Genomic DNA, 16602 nt, shown 5'->3' on the forward strand with positions numbered 1-16602 from the left:
CCCATATCTGAAACTGGCAGCTTCTGGGGGCTCTGAAGGGATGGGTTGCTTCACAAAAATGGTCACAATGTCCTTAACTCATGACCACATTATTTTATCTCGGGTACTGTCCTTGTATTTACCACAGTCAGCACAACTCAGAAGATTTTATTCACACTCTTTTTGGTTTGGTCAATCTTAACTAGATATATTTGTTTTATATCAGAGGGTCTCCACTGTTTCACAATCAGTACGTTGGTAGTCTTTCTCGTACCTTCTGTTCTGGACGCCTTTCTGAATGAGGTTCTGTGAATACATTTTTCGGCTGCTTTGTGCATTTCTCAGCATGAGAAGCAATAGCTCCCTGGCTGCGAATGTGATTGCTTTGCAGTATAGAAAAAACCCAAATATTAGCAGATATACCACAAGAGCAGCCTATTCTAAGAATAATGCACCATGAGCTGTAAATTTAAGGAGGGTTAAATGTTAAGAAATCTTTTCATTTATTATATTAAGACACCAATAAGTGATTGAATGGAAAGTAAAAGGCAAGAAGGGTTGGATACTTTAAAATATTATACGTGTCAATAAGTATGAATAAAGGATTGGAATATCCAAGAGTTTTGCAAATTGGAAAGGTGGAAGGATAATTAACTGTTATGCATTATATACAAATTTAGTTTTAAGGCTGAGTAAAGTATTATAAATTCACCAACTTTCACATGTACAGAATATCACCTGTTACAATATATATTTTGGTTAAATCACAATTTGAAAAACAATTTTAAAAGGGCATAGAAGCAAGCATCGAACACTATAAATATCAGGAGAATTTTTCTAATGCTAAGAAGGAGAACAAAAGCATACACAAACAAGTGAAAAGATATTCCCAGATCTGGAATAGGATGAGTTGATATCTTAGAGATATTAATTTTCTTCTTGCAAGAAAATAGAAGAGTTCTGGATTTAGGTAGTATCCAAAGAACTGAACATGCTGTCCCAGACAGCTGCTGCCCCATACCAACAGGGTGACTCAACAAATTTACCTCTGTCTAAGTTGCAATGGTATCTAGTGTCCCCATGACCTTTAAAGTGCAAAATATCTCTTGTGGTACTGGCTAACTAGAAATATTCAGGGAAAGGTATTCTAGAAAGTATTGTTTCATTAAAGTTCAGTTGATAAATTACATATATAGGATTGATCACATATACAGGATAGTTGTGACAACCCACCACCAATATACCCAGTGCAACCCTCACCCCACTGTACTTCAACCAGTACTGGAATTTTTCTTCCACGAAGGTGGTCACATGTCAGTAAAGACAATGTGATGGTAGTTGGAGACAGAATCTTTGGGAGATAGATGAGGTAATGAGGATGGCGTCTGCAGGATGGAATTAGTGCCATTACAAGAAGAAACACCAGAGAACTTGCTCATTCTCTCTCCACCTTGTGAAGATATAACCTGGAGGAGGACCATTTGCAAACCAGGAAGAGAGTCCTCACTAAAGCCCAATCATACTGTCATTCTTATCAGACTTCCAGCCTCCAGGACTGTGAAGAATAAATTTATGATGCTTAAACTGCCCAATCTGTGGTATTTTGTTCTGACAGACCAAGCTAATACACTCACTAATCCAACTCTTTTTTGGGGGGTGGGTACCAGAGATTGAACCCAGGGGCGCTTACCCACTGAGCCACATCCCTAACCCTTTTTATGTTTTATTTAGAGACAGGGTCTCACTGAGTTGCTTAAGGCCTCACTGAATTGCTGAGATTGGCTTTGAATGAGTGTTCCTCCTGCCTCAGCCTCCTCAGCCTCTGGGATTACAGGCATGCACCACCTCACCCAGCTTCATATATGAGTTTATCAAGTTTGCTGGAATCAAGGTAATTGTACAAATAACATCTGTCATGTGCTTACAAAAACTAGAAAGAGAAAAAAGTATAGGAAAATATATTCTACAATAGCATCAAAACATCAAATATCTAGGAAAAATATAAAAGACAAAAATGCATAAAAATTTAAACATTGAAAATTTTAAGATAAAAATAAGTGGTTATTTCTAGATTGAAAAACTCAATATTATACAGATGTATAATTCTCCATCATTACTTAAAATACTGTGTTGCTAATGCCAGGATCATCAAATAGACAGATGGAATTAGAATAAAAACCTAAGGAGCAACCCATGCATATATGGATATTTGATTTGCAAAGTGACCATTGTCATAGAGCAATAAGTGATGCTGGGGAAATTGAGTATCTTATGAAAGAAAAAGAAATGTGATCATAGTTTATACATCACACACAAACATGAATTCCAAGTAGCATGTATATCTTGATGTAATGACAAAATTATGTGATTTCTATAAGATGACATTGAAGTGTTTTTATGATCTCAGAGTAGGGGTAAATTCCTTAAAAGGACATAAAAGTACTAACCCTAAAAAAGTGATGTGTGGGGGCAAGGGATGTAGTGCAATGGTAGAGCACTGGCCTAGCCTGTAAGAGGTCCTGGGTTCCATCCCAAAAAATGAAGGAGAAGGAGAAAAGAGGTTTGAATTAAATTAGGTTAATTTTTTAAGAAGTATTTTTAGATGTTGATAAACCTTTATTTTTATTCATTTATTTATATGCAGTGCTGAGAATCGAACCCAGTGCCTCACACATGCCAGGCAAGCACTCTACCACTGAGCCACAACCCCAGCTACTTCTTAAATAAAGTAATAAAGTGGTTAAAGTGTAAATGCAAATGATTCCATAAACGAATATTCATGAATAACCACAAATGAATGAACAGATCGCCAGAGAAGAAGGGAAGATATTCATGAATCATATAATAAATGAAGGGATCATAGATAGGGCAAATTTATTTAAAAACCACATACAGGATGGGCAAGGTGGTGCATGTTTGTAATCCCAGTAACTCAGGAGGCTGAGACACGAGAAACAGAAATTTGAGGCCAGTCTTGGCAACATAGTGAAACCCTGTCTCAAAATTAAAAAAAAAAAAAAAAAAAAAGGGCTGGAGATGAAGTTCAGTGGTAAAGCACCCCCAGGTTCTATTCCCAATACAAAATAAAAGTAAAAATGAAAAACACAAATCAATGAGAAAAAGATGAACAACTCAGTAGAAAAGTAAGCAACAGACTCAAAAGACACTTTAAGATGTAGCTACCCAAATGATCGATAATGAATGCTGAAAATTGCATAAAATCGTGAAAGATGCTTTAAAAACCTAAATAAATGAAGATATATACCAAAGAAATGGTGAATAAAAGTATCTAAAGATTTTTAGTAGCATTAGTCATTAGGCAAATGCTACTTAAACCCACAACGAAGTATTATTAAATACCCATCAAGAATGGTTAAAGTTATAAATTAGCGATATCAAGTGTAAGCAAGGAATATGAGGCAATTAAAACTTTTGCATACTGCTAATAGGAGAGTCACATGGTATAACCATTTTAGAAAACTCTTGGCAGTGTTTCATAAGGTTAAACATAGAGCCAAACAACTTTACTCCTAGGTATTTAAGAGATATGGACACCTATATCCATTCACCCAAGTTTGTACACAAATGTTCATAGCAGGTTCATTCACAATAGTCTCAAGCTGGACAGAATCAAAATATCCATCAACAGATGATTGGATAAACAATCCATGCAATCAGATGATACCCTGTTTTGATTCAGGAGCAGATTCATTGGAGTTGAGTTTTGCAACAGTGAGAAGATATATACAAGGAAAGTTGTAGTTGGTTCTATCTACTTCCACTGTTTCTTGGTTTCAGGAACCAGTGCTGTTTGGACATATCCTTCTTCCTATTTCAACTTTCTTTTTCAGTGTTGGGAATTGAACCCAGGGCCTTGCGCATGATAGGCAAGAGCTCTACCACTAAGCCCAAGGGAGATCACTTTGAAAATGGGGACCAGAAAGCCGTTTGAATTACTCTAGTATGCAATTTATGGATCTATTGTATTCATTCATTTTATGGGCTCTTATAGTACTTCAGATATCCCCCAAATCAGGAAAGGGGTTCTGGGCTAGCTGATATGGGGATAATTTTTCATGTTTCTGGGTATATGAAATATATCTGATTTTATAGGAGAAGAAATTTTCGCAGATGATTTAGGCTGTGATGCAAGCAACTTTATAGGCAGTATGAAGGGTATGAGGGTTTTGCACTACATGTCAGGTTGCTTAATGAAGCCTATGTCAAACCCCAAGATGAGATTCTTTCTGGCATATACTAGTGTTCTAGAGGAAATTTCTGCTCACTTTGCCTTTTTTTTTTTTTTTCCTTCCTGTACTGGGGAATTGAACCCAGGGGCATTTTAACAATGAGGCACAGCCTCAGTCATTTTTGTTTTTTATTTCGAGACAGGGTCTCATTAAGTTGCTGAGGGTCTCTCTAAGTTGCCCACCCTGGCCTCAAAGTTTTGCTCCTTCTGCCTCTGTTCCAGATTCCCTGGGATTACAGGCATGAGCTACCGTGGCCCGCCTCTCTTTGCCTTTTCATTATCTCCCTTATGGTGATTCTGGGAAAATGAACATCCCACCATGAAATACAAGGACCCCAAGCAGTCCTGTTCAATCTGGTGATTCCTGAGTTTTAACCCTTTATTAAGGCAAGAAAGGTAGGTAGTTTAAAACCTCCCTAGGAAAAGTGATCTTTTTGGACTCTACATGAAGGCCATAGATAGGTAAGGAGTGTAAGCTGTTGAGGGACATCTCCTGACCCTGCTAAGGATGAGACCGAAACTGAACGGGTTTAGTAATGTGGTTGAGCTCTTCTCCCTAAGGTCTCTTTGAGGAACAGGTGAGGAGAAGGGACCCAGCACTGAGGCTCACTCCAGTGGCTGCAGGAAGCCAAGGTGCAGGCACAGCAGAACTGGGAACTTCAGAGTCTCTCTGTTGACTTACGCTGCAGTGCAACCATTAAACCTAAGATGGGCTGGGCACAGTGGCCCAGACCTATAATCACAGTGACTCAGGAGGATGAGGCAGGAGGATCTCCAGTGTGAGGCCAGCCTCAGCAATTTAGCAAAACCCTCTCTCAAAATAAAATTTAAATTCAAAAAGGGCTGAAAATATAGTCCATGGTGAAATGCCTTGGCTTCAATCCCTAGTACCACAAAGGAAACAAACACGCCCCCACCCCCGTTTTCCAAAACCAGATAAAAATGTTGGTGGATAGAATTTCCCTGATTTCATGTTTCTCTATTTTCTGACTTTTTCTGGCAACGTCACTGTCTACGTCTTAGTGTAACAGGTGAGAAATAGAAGAAGGTGCAGACAAGGGGACCCAGTGTTAGTTGAGCACCGGGATGGCCCTCTTGCTTCGCACAGGACCACGGCAGCCTCCCTTCCTCCTGCCCTCCCCAAGGGCCGGTGCTTTTCACGCACAGCCTCGTTAGTCTCACAGCAGCCCGCAGGTGGCAGACATTCTAACTGCTTCAGTCAAGAGTTCGAGGCTCGGAGGGGTCGAGTGGTGCCCCGTGATCCCTTATCAAGTGGCGGAGCTGCCGCGTGTGATGACACGGCTCGTGCTCCTGAGCACCCGAGCACCCCACGGCGCTGCCCTTGGACGACCCCACGCTCGCTCGCTCGGTGTCAACAGCCGTGAATAAAGCGAGTAGCTAGCGAAGACCAGCACTCAGGCTCTGACTGGCGCCAGGGCCAGGCACTGCACTGGGCTGAAGGGTGTGCCCCTCAAAGCCCGGTCCACCTGGAACCTGAGAACCTCGCCTGTTGGAAACCAGGCCTTTGTAAATGTCATTAGGTGAGTACAGTGAGGTCAGGCTGCATCAGGGTGGCCCCACATCCAATATGACTGGTGTCCTTTTAAGGCTAGCAAAGCAACAGGGACCCGCGGGGGAGAAGTCCTGCGATGATGGTTGAGAGGGTCGCAGGCCAGCCCGCGACGGAAGGCGAGGAAGGATCCCCTCCAGCGCCTTCCCGAGGCGCTCAGCCTGCAGACGCCCATTTCAGACCTTCGGCTTCCAGTCCTCCGAGAACACCTTTCATTGTGGAGTCGCCCGGCTTGCAGGGACTCCACCCAGCCCTGACAGTCTAACACTGGCCCGGAGCGAAGTGCTCATTTATTTGTACGCAGGTTTGCACTGGTTCCTCCAGAGCCCTGCATGAGCCGTCATTCCTCAGACGAAGGAAGCGGAGCCCAGAGAGTGTGAGGCGCCTGACCAAAGTGGCCCAGCGCGTGACCTAAGAGCCAGGATGCACGCGCAGCTGAATGCCTCCTCCACCGCCGCCTCACCCTGCAGGGCGCCTGCGCTGAACACGGTTGACCTGCCCGTCCCCCGCCCCCCCCCCCCCCGATTGACTGGTGCTGTGAGAACAGCTTCCCGGGCTGTCCCGCTCCCCCGCTGCATTGTCCAGTCACTGTCGCGGCGTGTGTAGAAATCGCACGCATGTGGCCACCTCGCAGGTATTTGCTTAAGGTCTTGCGCATCGCTTCCCTTTGAAGACCTCCGTGTCTCAGCCTGACGCTTTACTCCTTCCAGAAAGTTCATTCTGCCCGCGCCCGTCGGCGCAACGCTCCTCGCTCCGCCCCACGTCTGTCCTGCGCCCACGAGAAGGTCGCCATCTACTGGCGGCTCCCTGGAACTGCGCCTGGGAACCCCGGGGAGGCGCCGCTGGGGCTTCAGCCAGAGAGCCGGTCCCCTGGCCACTGCTGCGCCTCCGGGCTTGACGGGGGAGGAGCGGAAAGGCCACGGGCCTTGGGGCGCAGGAAGGGAGAGCCTCAGCTTTGGCCATGGTGCTGCCATCCCCAGGGTGGTGTGACATCTGACCCAATTTGACCTCAGGGAAAAGCGAAGCCAGCGAGGCTGCAGTCATCCCCAGGTGGCGCGTGCGCGCGAGCAAGCGAGCCGCTGTCACTTTGAACCACCCCAGAGAGGGAAAGCAGGAGAGGGGAGAGGGAAAGCAGGAGAGGGGAGAGCGATGCGTCTGCGGCTTGAAGCATGCTTAGGGACTGCCATCAGGGCTCCCGCCGCTGCACCGGGTGCCACACGGGGAGCCAGGCGCAGAGGGAGCGGGAACGACTCTGCTCCAGCGGGGCAGGAGCCGCATCCCCAGACCGCCTTTGACTCCCGGGCCGGCTCTCTACCCCCCTCCCTCCGCCCTCTGCCCTCGCCCGAGCAAAAGTCTGGCGCGGAGGGAAGCAGGAAAAGAAGCGCAGGAGGCGCCACACAGTGCTGGGGCCACATCTGCAGAGAGACCCCTTCCACAAATGCTCAGATCGCCTGGGGTCTCCTGGAAAGGCCTTTGGGAAATCGCCATGGGCACACTTGGGATCCCAAAGGAATGGCCTTCCAGTAGTGCCCGTGAACCCACTGGGCTCCTCATTGTATGCGCCCTGATGTTTCTTTTTAATACCATGATTTGAAAAAAGAAACCTTTGGCCACTGGTCTCTGGGAACCCGGAGGCCGTGTTGCAGCTCCCCTGGCCTGGGGGTCAGGTGCTTCTGATTCCCCTTTTCCCCAAAAGGAGTCACTACTTCCTTGCGGGTGTGGGTGGCATTTCTGCTCCCTGAGCCCTCTCCAAACCCATGGCGCCTGCCCCACACCCCATGTTCCCTGTGAGCTCCTCCTCTAAGTGGCCCACTGGGAAACCTACTCAAGGCCTACCGTAGGGTCACTTAAGGAAAGGGGCCAGGACGTAGGTCATGAGCTCACTTGCAGAGTGTCCTGAAACCTGTCCTAAGGCATGGAGCTCTTCTGACTTTGAGGAACACTGGGAGCTTCTGACATGAATTGGGGTGTGTGTGTGTGTGTGTGTGTGTGTGTGTGTGTGTCCCACTAATGGAGGACTCCTGATTTCTCTGGAAGAGGATGTCCCACTAATGTGGTGTGTGACTCCCTGATTTCTCTGGTTGTCACAGGTCAGGGACAGGAGTATTGTAGTGGTAGCCTCAGAGGGAAAGTTCTGAGAAAGGGTTGATGGCAGGGCATGGGTCTGTCTGGCCTAGTTGCCTTGGAGGCATCTCTGTAGAAATGAGACAGTCCTTGAAGTCCAGCCTGGTTCCAAGTGGCTGAGTGGGAACAGTTAGGGTCAGGGTGAGGACAACATTCAGGCCTGGGGACCAAGGTTCAGAGATCCAGCAATTGAAAGAAGATGTGAGGCACAGTGGGATTATTGATCATCCTTTATTCAGAGATGGCCACAGCCATTAGTCAGCCCCCTGAGTCATTTGCAAAGGCCCTTTTTATGTCCAGTTCAAACAAAGAAGGCACACTGCCAACAGGTTACATCAGTGGGTGCATGCTCACAAGCAAATGTTTATGACCTTCAGTACGTGCACTAAATCAAAGTGTTTCTGACCTTGACTGCACACTGACCATAATATAGCCAATTCATGGCCGTGGCTACATACTACAAACATAACATAAAACATAACGTAGCCCGCTGGAACTGTCGGCAGTGGAGCCTAACTATAGCCATTTTGGGGCCTGCTCCAACAGTTAGCATGCCACTGCCAGTGTGGCAGTAGTTGAGCTGGTCTGGTGCAGTTCGCAGCAAGACTGCTTCCAGGACAGCCAGCAGTGTGACTGTTGCCAGTCTCAGGCTCCATGAGCAAGCTGTGGCCCTGGTTGGTCACACTGAATCTCTGAGGGTGTGGTCACTCACTTGAGGGACTCGGTGTCTGCTCTCCATCAGAGTGGTATTTGGAATATTGCTGCGAGTGACCCTACTCCTCTTGGCTACTTTCCATGGCCCAGGGTCATGCTCGTCCCTCTATTCCTCTTATTGGGAGAACTGGGAGCAGCCTGGTTGAAGTGCTGGGCATGTGAGATGACGTAGGGTCAGGTCTAGCCAGAACCAGGCATTCATGTGTGGGTAGAATCCAGTGACCCCACAGGCCAGGACTTCCTTGTCCAAGGAGAGGGCCCAGGGTCAGAACCGACAAGCCTTCTGTGAGTTGAGAGAGAGGAGCACCCTGCTCTTCCTTTAAGCATGAGGCTAGGGGGAGAGTGAAGAAGCCTGTGCTGTCCTGTGCTGGGCAGGAAGCCAGGGAATGTGGCTGGATCAGCCCCAGATCACCGAGTCTTTCCCCAGAGACCCCTGCTTTCTGAGTCATCCTAAATGGGAAAGAACTGAAGGCTAGGCGTGCTTGGGGCTACTCTTGTGAGCTTTTAACAGGAGTTGTCAGGGTTGAATGAAAGGCCAGGAGAAGTTCATCTATAGAAGAAGCCCAAGGGTGAAACAACATTATTCATCAGGAGATATTTTATTTTATTCTTTATTTTGAGACAGGGTCTCGCTAAGTTGCCATGGCTGGCCTCAAATTTTCAATCCTCCTGACTTAGCCTCCAGAGTAGTTGGTATTATAGGTATGGGTCAGAATGCACAGCCTCTCAAGAAATATTTCAAAGGAAATAAAGGCCAGGCCCAAATCCAAAACTCAACATCAAAATAGATTTAGGAGAGTTTTACGTGTGTTTGAATCATTTGGGTAAAAGGAGTGTATCTAGCAGTGGTGCTGAGAAAAATCCAGATACAGAGATGGACACCTGCCTCCATGTCCAACTCAATATCAGATCAAAGATGAGTAACATTTCCCGTTTTATAATGCCTTATTATTCTCTGTGACAGCTGTACCTTCAAAGAATAGAAACCTGCCTGGAACTTTCAGTGTCCTGCTGTTGCTCTTAGCCCTGAGTTGGAGACGATTGTTGTCCACTGACTCTTAGCCCTACAATAGAAAGTACTCCCTTATTCTCTAGAGTTCACATTAGAAACCTGCCTTCTATTCTGTTCTTGAATATCCACTTGGTTGTCCTGCTGCCTTCAGAGTTTGTGGGTCACACAGTGTGTGATGGATACTGTCCCCTCTACAAGTTGAAGAAACTATAAGTGAGGGCCCTGCTGTGCACAATTAGGTTGGGTGTGAAGGACAGTAGAACACATCCCCCCTTTGTTTTGACTTTGTTGCTGCGACCAGATACCCACTGTACCTCATCCATTTCCTGAGACCCTATGAATGCTGCTCTTGGGATGCTTCTGAACCATGTACCCCCAGATGGAATGGTAGTGTGTCAACAATCACCCATGTCCCTTTCCCAAGTCTCTTAACCACAACTTCCCTCTATCAGCTCTTGTCCAACATTCAGTTTTGAATAAACCAGAACTGGAACCCTGGAGCCCTTATCCACCTGGGACTTGCCTACTCACATGACTCCAGTCCAAGATTGCAAAAGACAGTTTCTATGCTCTATGGAGAGAAGGGTGGCCTCTCCTTATAGAGTTGTTTAAAAAGTGTTGAATGTATATTATGTGCAAGAAATTCTGCTTTCCTCAGAACATAGGACAGTTACTTTGCTGGAGCACTTTCTTTCCCACCCTTCCCTGTGGCGGTCCCTCGGATGGGAGGTAGGGACCAATGCTCTGTTCTCTGGAGGTGCTGGGATTCTGTTAGTAAGTGTTATCTCCTCACATCGCTGCTCCTACATTCCCTGCACTAAACAGTCCACTCAATTCCTCTGCCATAGTCTCATTGTTGGGTAATCTGTTGGGTGTTATTTACCCCTCAGAGTTCCAAATGTCCTCTGCAATGCTTCCCTAGTTTGTTTTTGAGACCAGGTCTCACCTTGTTTCTCAGGTTAGTTTCAAACTCCTGGACTCAGGGAATCTTAGTGCATAAGCTTCCCAAATGCTGAGACTATAGGCACCCAGCACAATGCCTGGCTTGCAATGATTTTTTTTAAATTCACTAATCTGAAGAGGGTTGTTAAAGACAGTAGAATGAGTCAGACATAACTTCCCTATGTTTGTGTATGAATACACCACCAGTGAAACTCCACAGCATGTACAACCACAAGACAGGGATCCTAATTAGAGTAAGTTATACTCCATGTAGGTATATATCAGAATACACTCTACTGTCATGTATATCTTTTTTTGGGGGGGGGATACTGGGGAGTGAACTCAGGGACACTCAACCACTGAGCCACATCCCCAGCCCTTTTTTGTATTCTATTTAGAGACAGGGTCTCGCTGAGTTGCTTAGGGCCTCTCTAAATTGCTGAAGCTGCCTTTGAACTCGGGATCCTCCTGCTTTAGTCTCCAAGTTTCTGGGATTATAGGTGTGCATCACTACATCCAACCTGTCATGTGTATCTTCAGAAAAAAACTTTAGAGAGGAAAAAGAATGGAAAAATTGCTTGCTCTAGTTTCTTATTAAAGAATTGCTGCGTAAAGCATTCTTGATCAAGAAGAACAAAGCTGGAGGTGTCGCGCATCCTGATTTCAAAATACATTACAAAGCCACAATAATTAGAATAGTATGCGTTATCATAAAAATTAAAATATAAACTAATGAACATAATGGAAAACCCAGAAATAAAATGATACATCTGCAATCCATGGATCATTGACTGATCATTGACAAGACCATCAAGAGGACACAATGGGGGAAAAAACAGTCTCTTCAATAAATAGTCTTGGGAAAACTGAATATCCACATGCAAAAGAATGAAACTGGATTCTTAATTTATACCATATACAAAAATTAACTCAAAATGAATTAAACACTTAAACAGAAGACTTGAGACAATACAGCTCCTAGAAGAAAACAGGGGAAAAGCTATTTGATATTGTTCTGGGCAATGATTCTTTGAATATGAACCCAAATGACTTGATACACACAGAACAATCATTTTGTTTTGCTTTGGGTCGCAAACTACAGTACCACACAGCAAAATAGACAGATGGGATTATGGCAAACTTCAAGCTGCTGCACAGCAAGGGAAAATTAACAGTAAAAAGGCACCCATAGAAGGGGAGAAAATGTTTGCAATCTGTACATCCAGTAAGGGGTTAATATCTAAAATATATATGAAGAACATGTAAGAAACTTAAAACTCAATAGCTAAAAGAACCAAAAAAACAAATTAAATATGGGGAAATATCTTGAGTATAAATTTCCCAGAGAAAACATGTGGACTAACAGGTATATGTAAGTGTGTTTATTATCACTAACCATCAGAGAAATGCAAGTCAAAACCACAATGAGATATCATCTTTTACCTTTTTGGATAGCTGGTTTCAAAACAAGAGATATCAAGGGTTGGCAAGAATGCTGTTGTTGATAATATTTAGTGGTACAACATTTATGGAAAACAGGTTCCGCAAAAAATTAAAAATAGCCCTACCTTATGATACAGTATTTTTACTTTTGGATATTACAAAGCCAGCGATCCTCTTCTACATGTGAATGCGAAACTTAACATCTGTATAAAATTTCACATACATAGGTAATGTTAAATCTCCTGAGGAGATATCTGCACCCCATATTCACTGCAGCATTATTCCCAATAATCAAGATAAGAGAAGCCACGTGATGTCCATTAACAGATGAGTTCATAAAGAAAATGTGGTATATACACACAATGGTATATTATACAGTCATAAAATGAGCACCCCCCTGCATCATTTCCCTTCATAAAAAGTCTTTTTACACTCCCAGGATAAGACATGCATTGATATGAGGGTGAATTTGGTCTCTTGTATACACCATGAACTTAAGCCAAGTGCGAGAGTCCATGTTAGTCCTGTGTGTGAGAGCAGGATCTGCATTCAGATTGCTCATTTTGCATTCTAAGCTCCTGTCGCAACTCTGGAATGAAGTGGATACTCAGGGGGACAGTCAAAGGCTGGGTGTGGCGTGCAGTAGGTGTAAGTCCTATTAAATGTGAAAAAATGCAAGGCCCATGTTAAAACTATTTCAGTCATTACCACAACTTGTTCAGAACTAGATATTTTCTGCATTGAACTTTGAATTCCTCCCCGGCAGGGACATTATACTTTTTATATTTGGGCCTGATGCTGTGAGCACATTAAACACGGATGCACCATTAGCATTTCGGATGCAGTTTTGCAATCCACCAAGCACAGACATTATTTTAAGCATCTTCTCGTGTCCACGATGTACTTGTCATGTGAATTATATGAACTAGTGTCGAGGAGGGTAGTTTAAAATAGTTCCTGGACACCAACGTTGTCAACGGTGGTGGGCAGTGGCTGTATTTGCCGCGAGTCACGAAGTCCTTTGTCTCTGATACAGGAATCGTATGTCTTGTACTGAATTGCAGTTGTTTCGAGGGAGCTTCTTGGGAGATCGTACACGTTCTTGTTGTAAAAATTAATTTTGTTTGAAATAAGTGTTTCCATGTGCTCCAGGTGGAGGCTATCTCAGATCATTTTGATGATGCTGGATCATCCGACCTCGGAACCAGTGTTTTAATCAGCCATGCCACCTCGGTGACAAAGGATGCGGTCTACATTAATAAAGATACTTGCTTCTCCCTATCTATTGTTCATGAAGGTATGGTTCGCATTTGTTAAGAAAGAGCTACGGCCACAATGTCCTTGGCTGCAGTTAACAGCTCTTGAATATGTGACGTGGGCCCTAGGAATGGAAAATAATGCACAATACAGGGACAGATAGGGCATATTCATAAAAACGCCAGCGCTCCTCTCCTACGTGTGAATGCAAAGCTTAATGTGTGTATAAAATTTCACTTACGTACGTGATGTAAAATCAAGGAAAACATTCTGCAAGTGAAAAGGATGCTCTTTGCTGCAATCATGAAATGCTTCAAAATGAGATTGGACACTCTAGCCAATGCTGTACTAGCAGGTAGCCAAGTTCAACAGTGTGCTCTCACCTGTATCCTTGGCTGACTCTCCCAAAGGAGTTGTGAATGTGACCCGTCGATTAGTGAATCCCGTGCTACCACCCAAAAGTTGGCTGTGACTTGTGGTTGACACTTTCCCCCACTTGACTTTGTTAAATCAGAGCAGGAGAAACGGTGGCTGCAGGAGTATGAACTGGCTTTCCAACAGCAAGATGTACAAGGTGTCTGTTTAAACACACACAGAATGTACTTGACATCCCATAGAAGGTGTGTTAGGGTATTGCCATGTCAGAGGGACTTATGAAGTTGACCGTGGCCTAAGTGAAGAGGTAACGACACTGAAATCTCTCCATGGTTGTTTTAGGTTTCATGCCTTATAAGGGTGACTGGCTAGAGTTTGAGTATTGCATGCAGCCGGGCACCTCGAACCTCAATGCCCTCTCCGTGAAGCCCATGAACTGTAGGCATGTGGAAGAGGTAATTTGTGTCCATGTGTCACTGGTCATTCGTTCCTGCCAGTCCTTCCTTTGGTGGGATTTGTCTTGCGGGGGAGTCTATTGGGTGTGGTTAGAGAACTAGAAAATGTATTTCTTGCCAAAGAGAAGCCAATTTTCTTATAGAAAAGGAAGGACTTTCAAAAGGAACTAAATAGAAAGCAGTGTAGACCACAGGCAAAATTAATTTCTAATTTGTGTAGTTTTATTTTTTTTGGTATTAGAACATTATTAGAGGGCTGTGGGTGTAGCTTGGTAGTAAGGCACCTGCCTAGCGTGGGCCATGTCCTGCGTTTGGTTCCCAGGATTGCAAAAAGAAAAAAAAGTTTGTCCAGCGTGGTGACACATGCCTGTTATCCCAAATCCTTTGGAGGCCGAGGCAGGAGGACCAAAGGTTTGGGGTTAGCCTCAGCAGCTTAGTGAGACCCTGTCTCAAAATAAATTTAAAAGGCCTGGGGATGCAGCTGGGCATGGTCAAGTGCCCCTGGGTTCAATCCCCAGTACCAAAACAAACAAACAACAACAAAAATCATTAAAAAGTTCTGAGAGTGACATTTAAGGAAAAACCATTTGTGTGCCAGAAAGTTTGGGGGAAAGAATGAATGAAGTGAGTTTACTGGGGAAAGCTGGGTAATGACTTGGGTCCTGCAGCCTGAAAACGCGTAGGAAACTCAGTGAGATCGGACTGCTGGTCATTGTGGGTCATTTCTAGCCCGAGGTCTGTGGTGGGAGGCTCGGGCCCACCTCCAGAGATTCCCGTTGAATTGGCATGAGGGGGGATCTTGGCACAGGTGTGTCTGAAAAGCACCCCTGGTCTTGCCCACGTTCCCGGTCGGGTGGGAAATCAGTGCCAGGGTTAGAGGCAGAGTGAGGAGGTGCCGAGCCGGCCGAGCCGGTTACCGCGGACCGTGCTTTCACACGACCGTTCCCGTCATTTCTCGTCACAGGTCTGCATCAGTAGTGTACATGGAAGACACGGGGTGGTGGACGACACCATCTTTTTCACCTTGGATTCTCTGAAGCTTCCTGCCGGATATGTACCTCAACCCAATGACATCGTGGATGTGGTCATAGTGGAGAGCGTGCAGTCCTGCTATATTTGGAGAGCGGTTTCTATGACCCCAGTGCACATATTGTAAAAGCAGAGCCTTTTGTTTCCTGTTGGTCTTTATTTCTGTGGGCAGTAAAGGGCCCGGTTTAATGGAAAAGCTGAGCTTAGCGAGCCCAAACAATATGTTATGTATGTTTTTTTGGTAAATGTCATTGAGATACTGCACGGTTCACTTGGGACCATGAACCTGCTTTAGGCAAGTGCCTTATCTACTGTGAAACATGCTAAAGCTGGATATTTCTTGTAGGAAGGAAACGCACTGCAGCCAGGCACGGTGGCCCATACCTTTAATTCCAGAGACTTAGAGGCTGAGGCAGGAGGATCACAGGTCCCAGGCCAGCCTGGGCAACTTAGTGAGATCCTGGTTCAAAATATAAAATAATAAAACAAAAAACAAACAACAACAAAAAACTGGGGATGTAATTCAATGGTAAAGATACACATGTCAATGGGCAGGATTTAAACTGACAGCCTGCCTTCAGTTTGAAGTCTCCCTTATATTATCTGTGCAGTTATTATATTTCCATAGCATTTCTATCTCCTATTGTCAACTCAGTGTGTTAAATTCATTGTTGACCTATGTTTCTTCTTCCCCATGCCAGAATGTAGGCTCCATAAATGTGGGGCATTAAAGGTGGTTTTTTCATGAACTCATCAGCAGCATGTAGGATAGTGCCTGGTGGATACGAGGGGAATGTTACATGTTATTAAGTAAAATAAATAAATTGTCTGAGCAGCAGCAATGCTTATGTGTTGTTCATCCATCATCTACTCCCTAGGAATAAAATTGTTTAGCATCCTATTAAGACATCAAATGATTTTCTAATTTTTTTGAATGTTTATTTTTTTGTTGATACCAGGGATTGAACCCAGGGATGCTTAACCACTGAGCAATATCCTCAGCACCACCCCCTTTTTTAGAGACAGGGTCTCCCTGAGTTGCTGAGACTGGCTTTGAACTTCTGATCCTCCTGCCTCAGTTCAACCCCTGACCCCCAGCTTCATCACTTCGTGCAGTCTCAGTTGATTTTTTTTAAAACAAATACATCACCATATATGGTAGCCTTCGGCTTCCTCAAGTCACTTTGTGGGAGAGGCACAGCCCACCTACAGACATGATTCAGAGGTCAAACAGAGTCCCTAGATGGGAGAGGAAGTTGCTTGCCTGGGGAGAAGTTTGGTACCATAGTCCCATAGGTACACACCATGAATCTTCTTGCCTTACCTTTAGAGAGAATTTACCCAGGTAACTGTGTTCTCCGGAAAGGGCTATTTCAAAGCTTTCAGTATCACTGGAAAGGGGCTGTGAGCTAAGGCCCAGTCCTGGGATTGCTTATTCCACCATAACCATCTG

General features: G+C 44.8%; 1 protein-coding gene across 1 annotated transcript; it reads left to right on the forward strand.

The window, feature by feature from the left end:
* Positions 1–14047: 14047 nt before the first annotated feature.
* On the forward strand, positions 14048–15932 carry LOC124971325 (cancer/testis antigen 55-like). Its single transcript, XM_047535097.1, has 2 exons — positions 14048–14120; positions 15085–15932. Exons 1-2 carry the CDS (start codon positions 14052–14054, stop codon positions 15274–15276), a joined length of 261 nt encoding a protein of 86 aa, XP_047391053.1. The 5' UTR covers positions 14048–14051; the 3' UTR covers positions 15277–15932.
* The last annotated feature ends 670 nt before the right edge of the window (positions 15933–16602 follow it).

This window comes from Sciurus carolinensis, chromosome X (genome assembly GCF_902686445.1).
Source record: "Sciurus carolinensis chromosome X, mSciCar1.2, whole genome shotgun sequence".
In the NCBI taxonomy this organism is placed as follows: domain Eukaryota; kingdom Metazoa; phylum Chordata; class Mammalia; order Rodentia; family Sciuridae; genus Sciurus; species Sciurus carolinensis.

Excerpts from the sequence above, each read along its gene's own strand:
- LOC124971325 (XM_047535097.1), top strand. The coding sequence starts at position 14,052 with ATGCAGCCGGGCACCTCGAACCTCAATGCCCTCTCCGTGAAGCCCATG. Across the intron at positions 14,121-15,084 it reads ACTGTAGGCATGTGGAAGAG|GTCTGCATCAGTAGTGTACA; the intron begins GTAATTTGTGTC and ends TTCTCGTCACAG.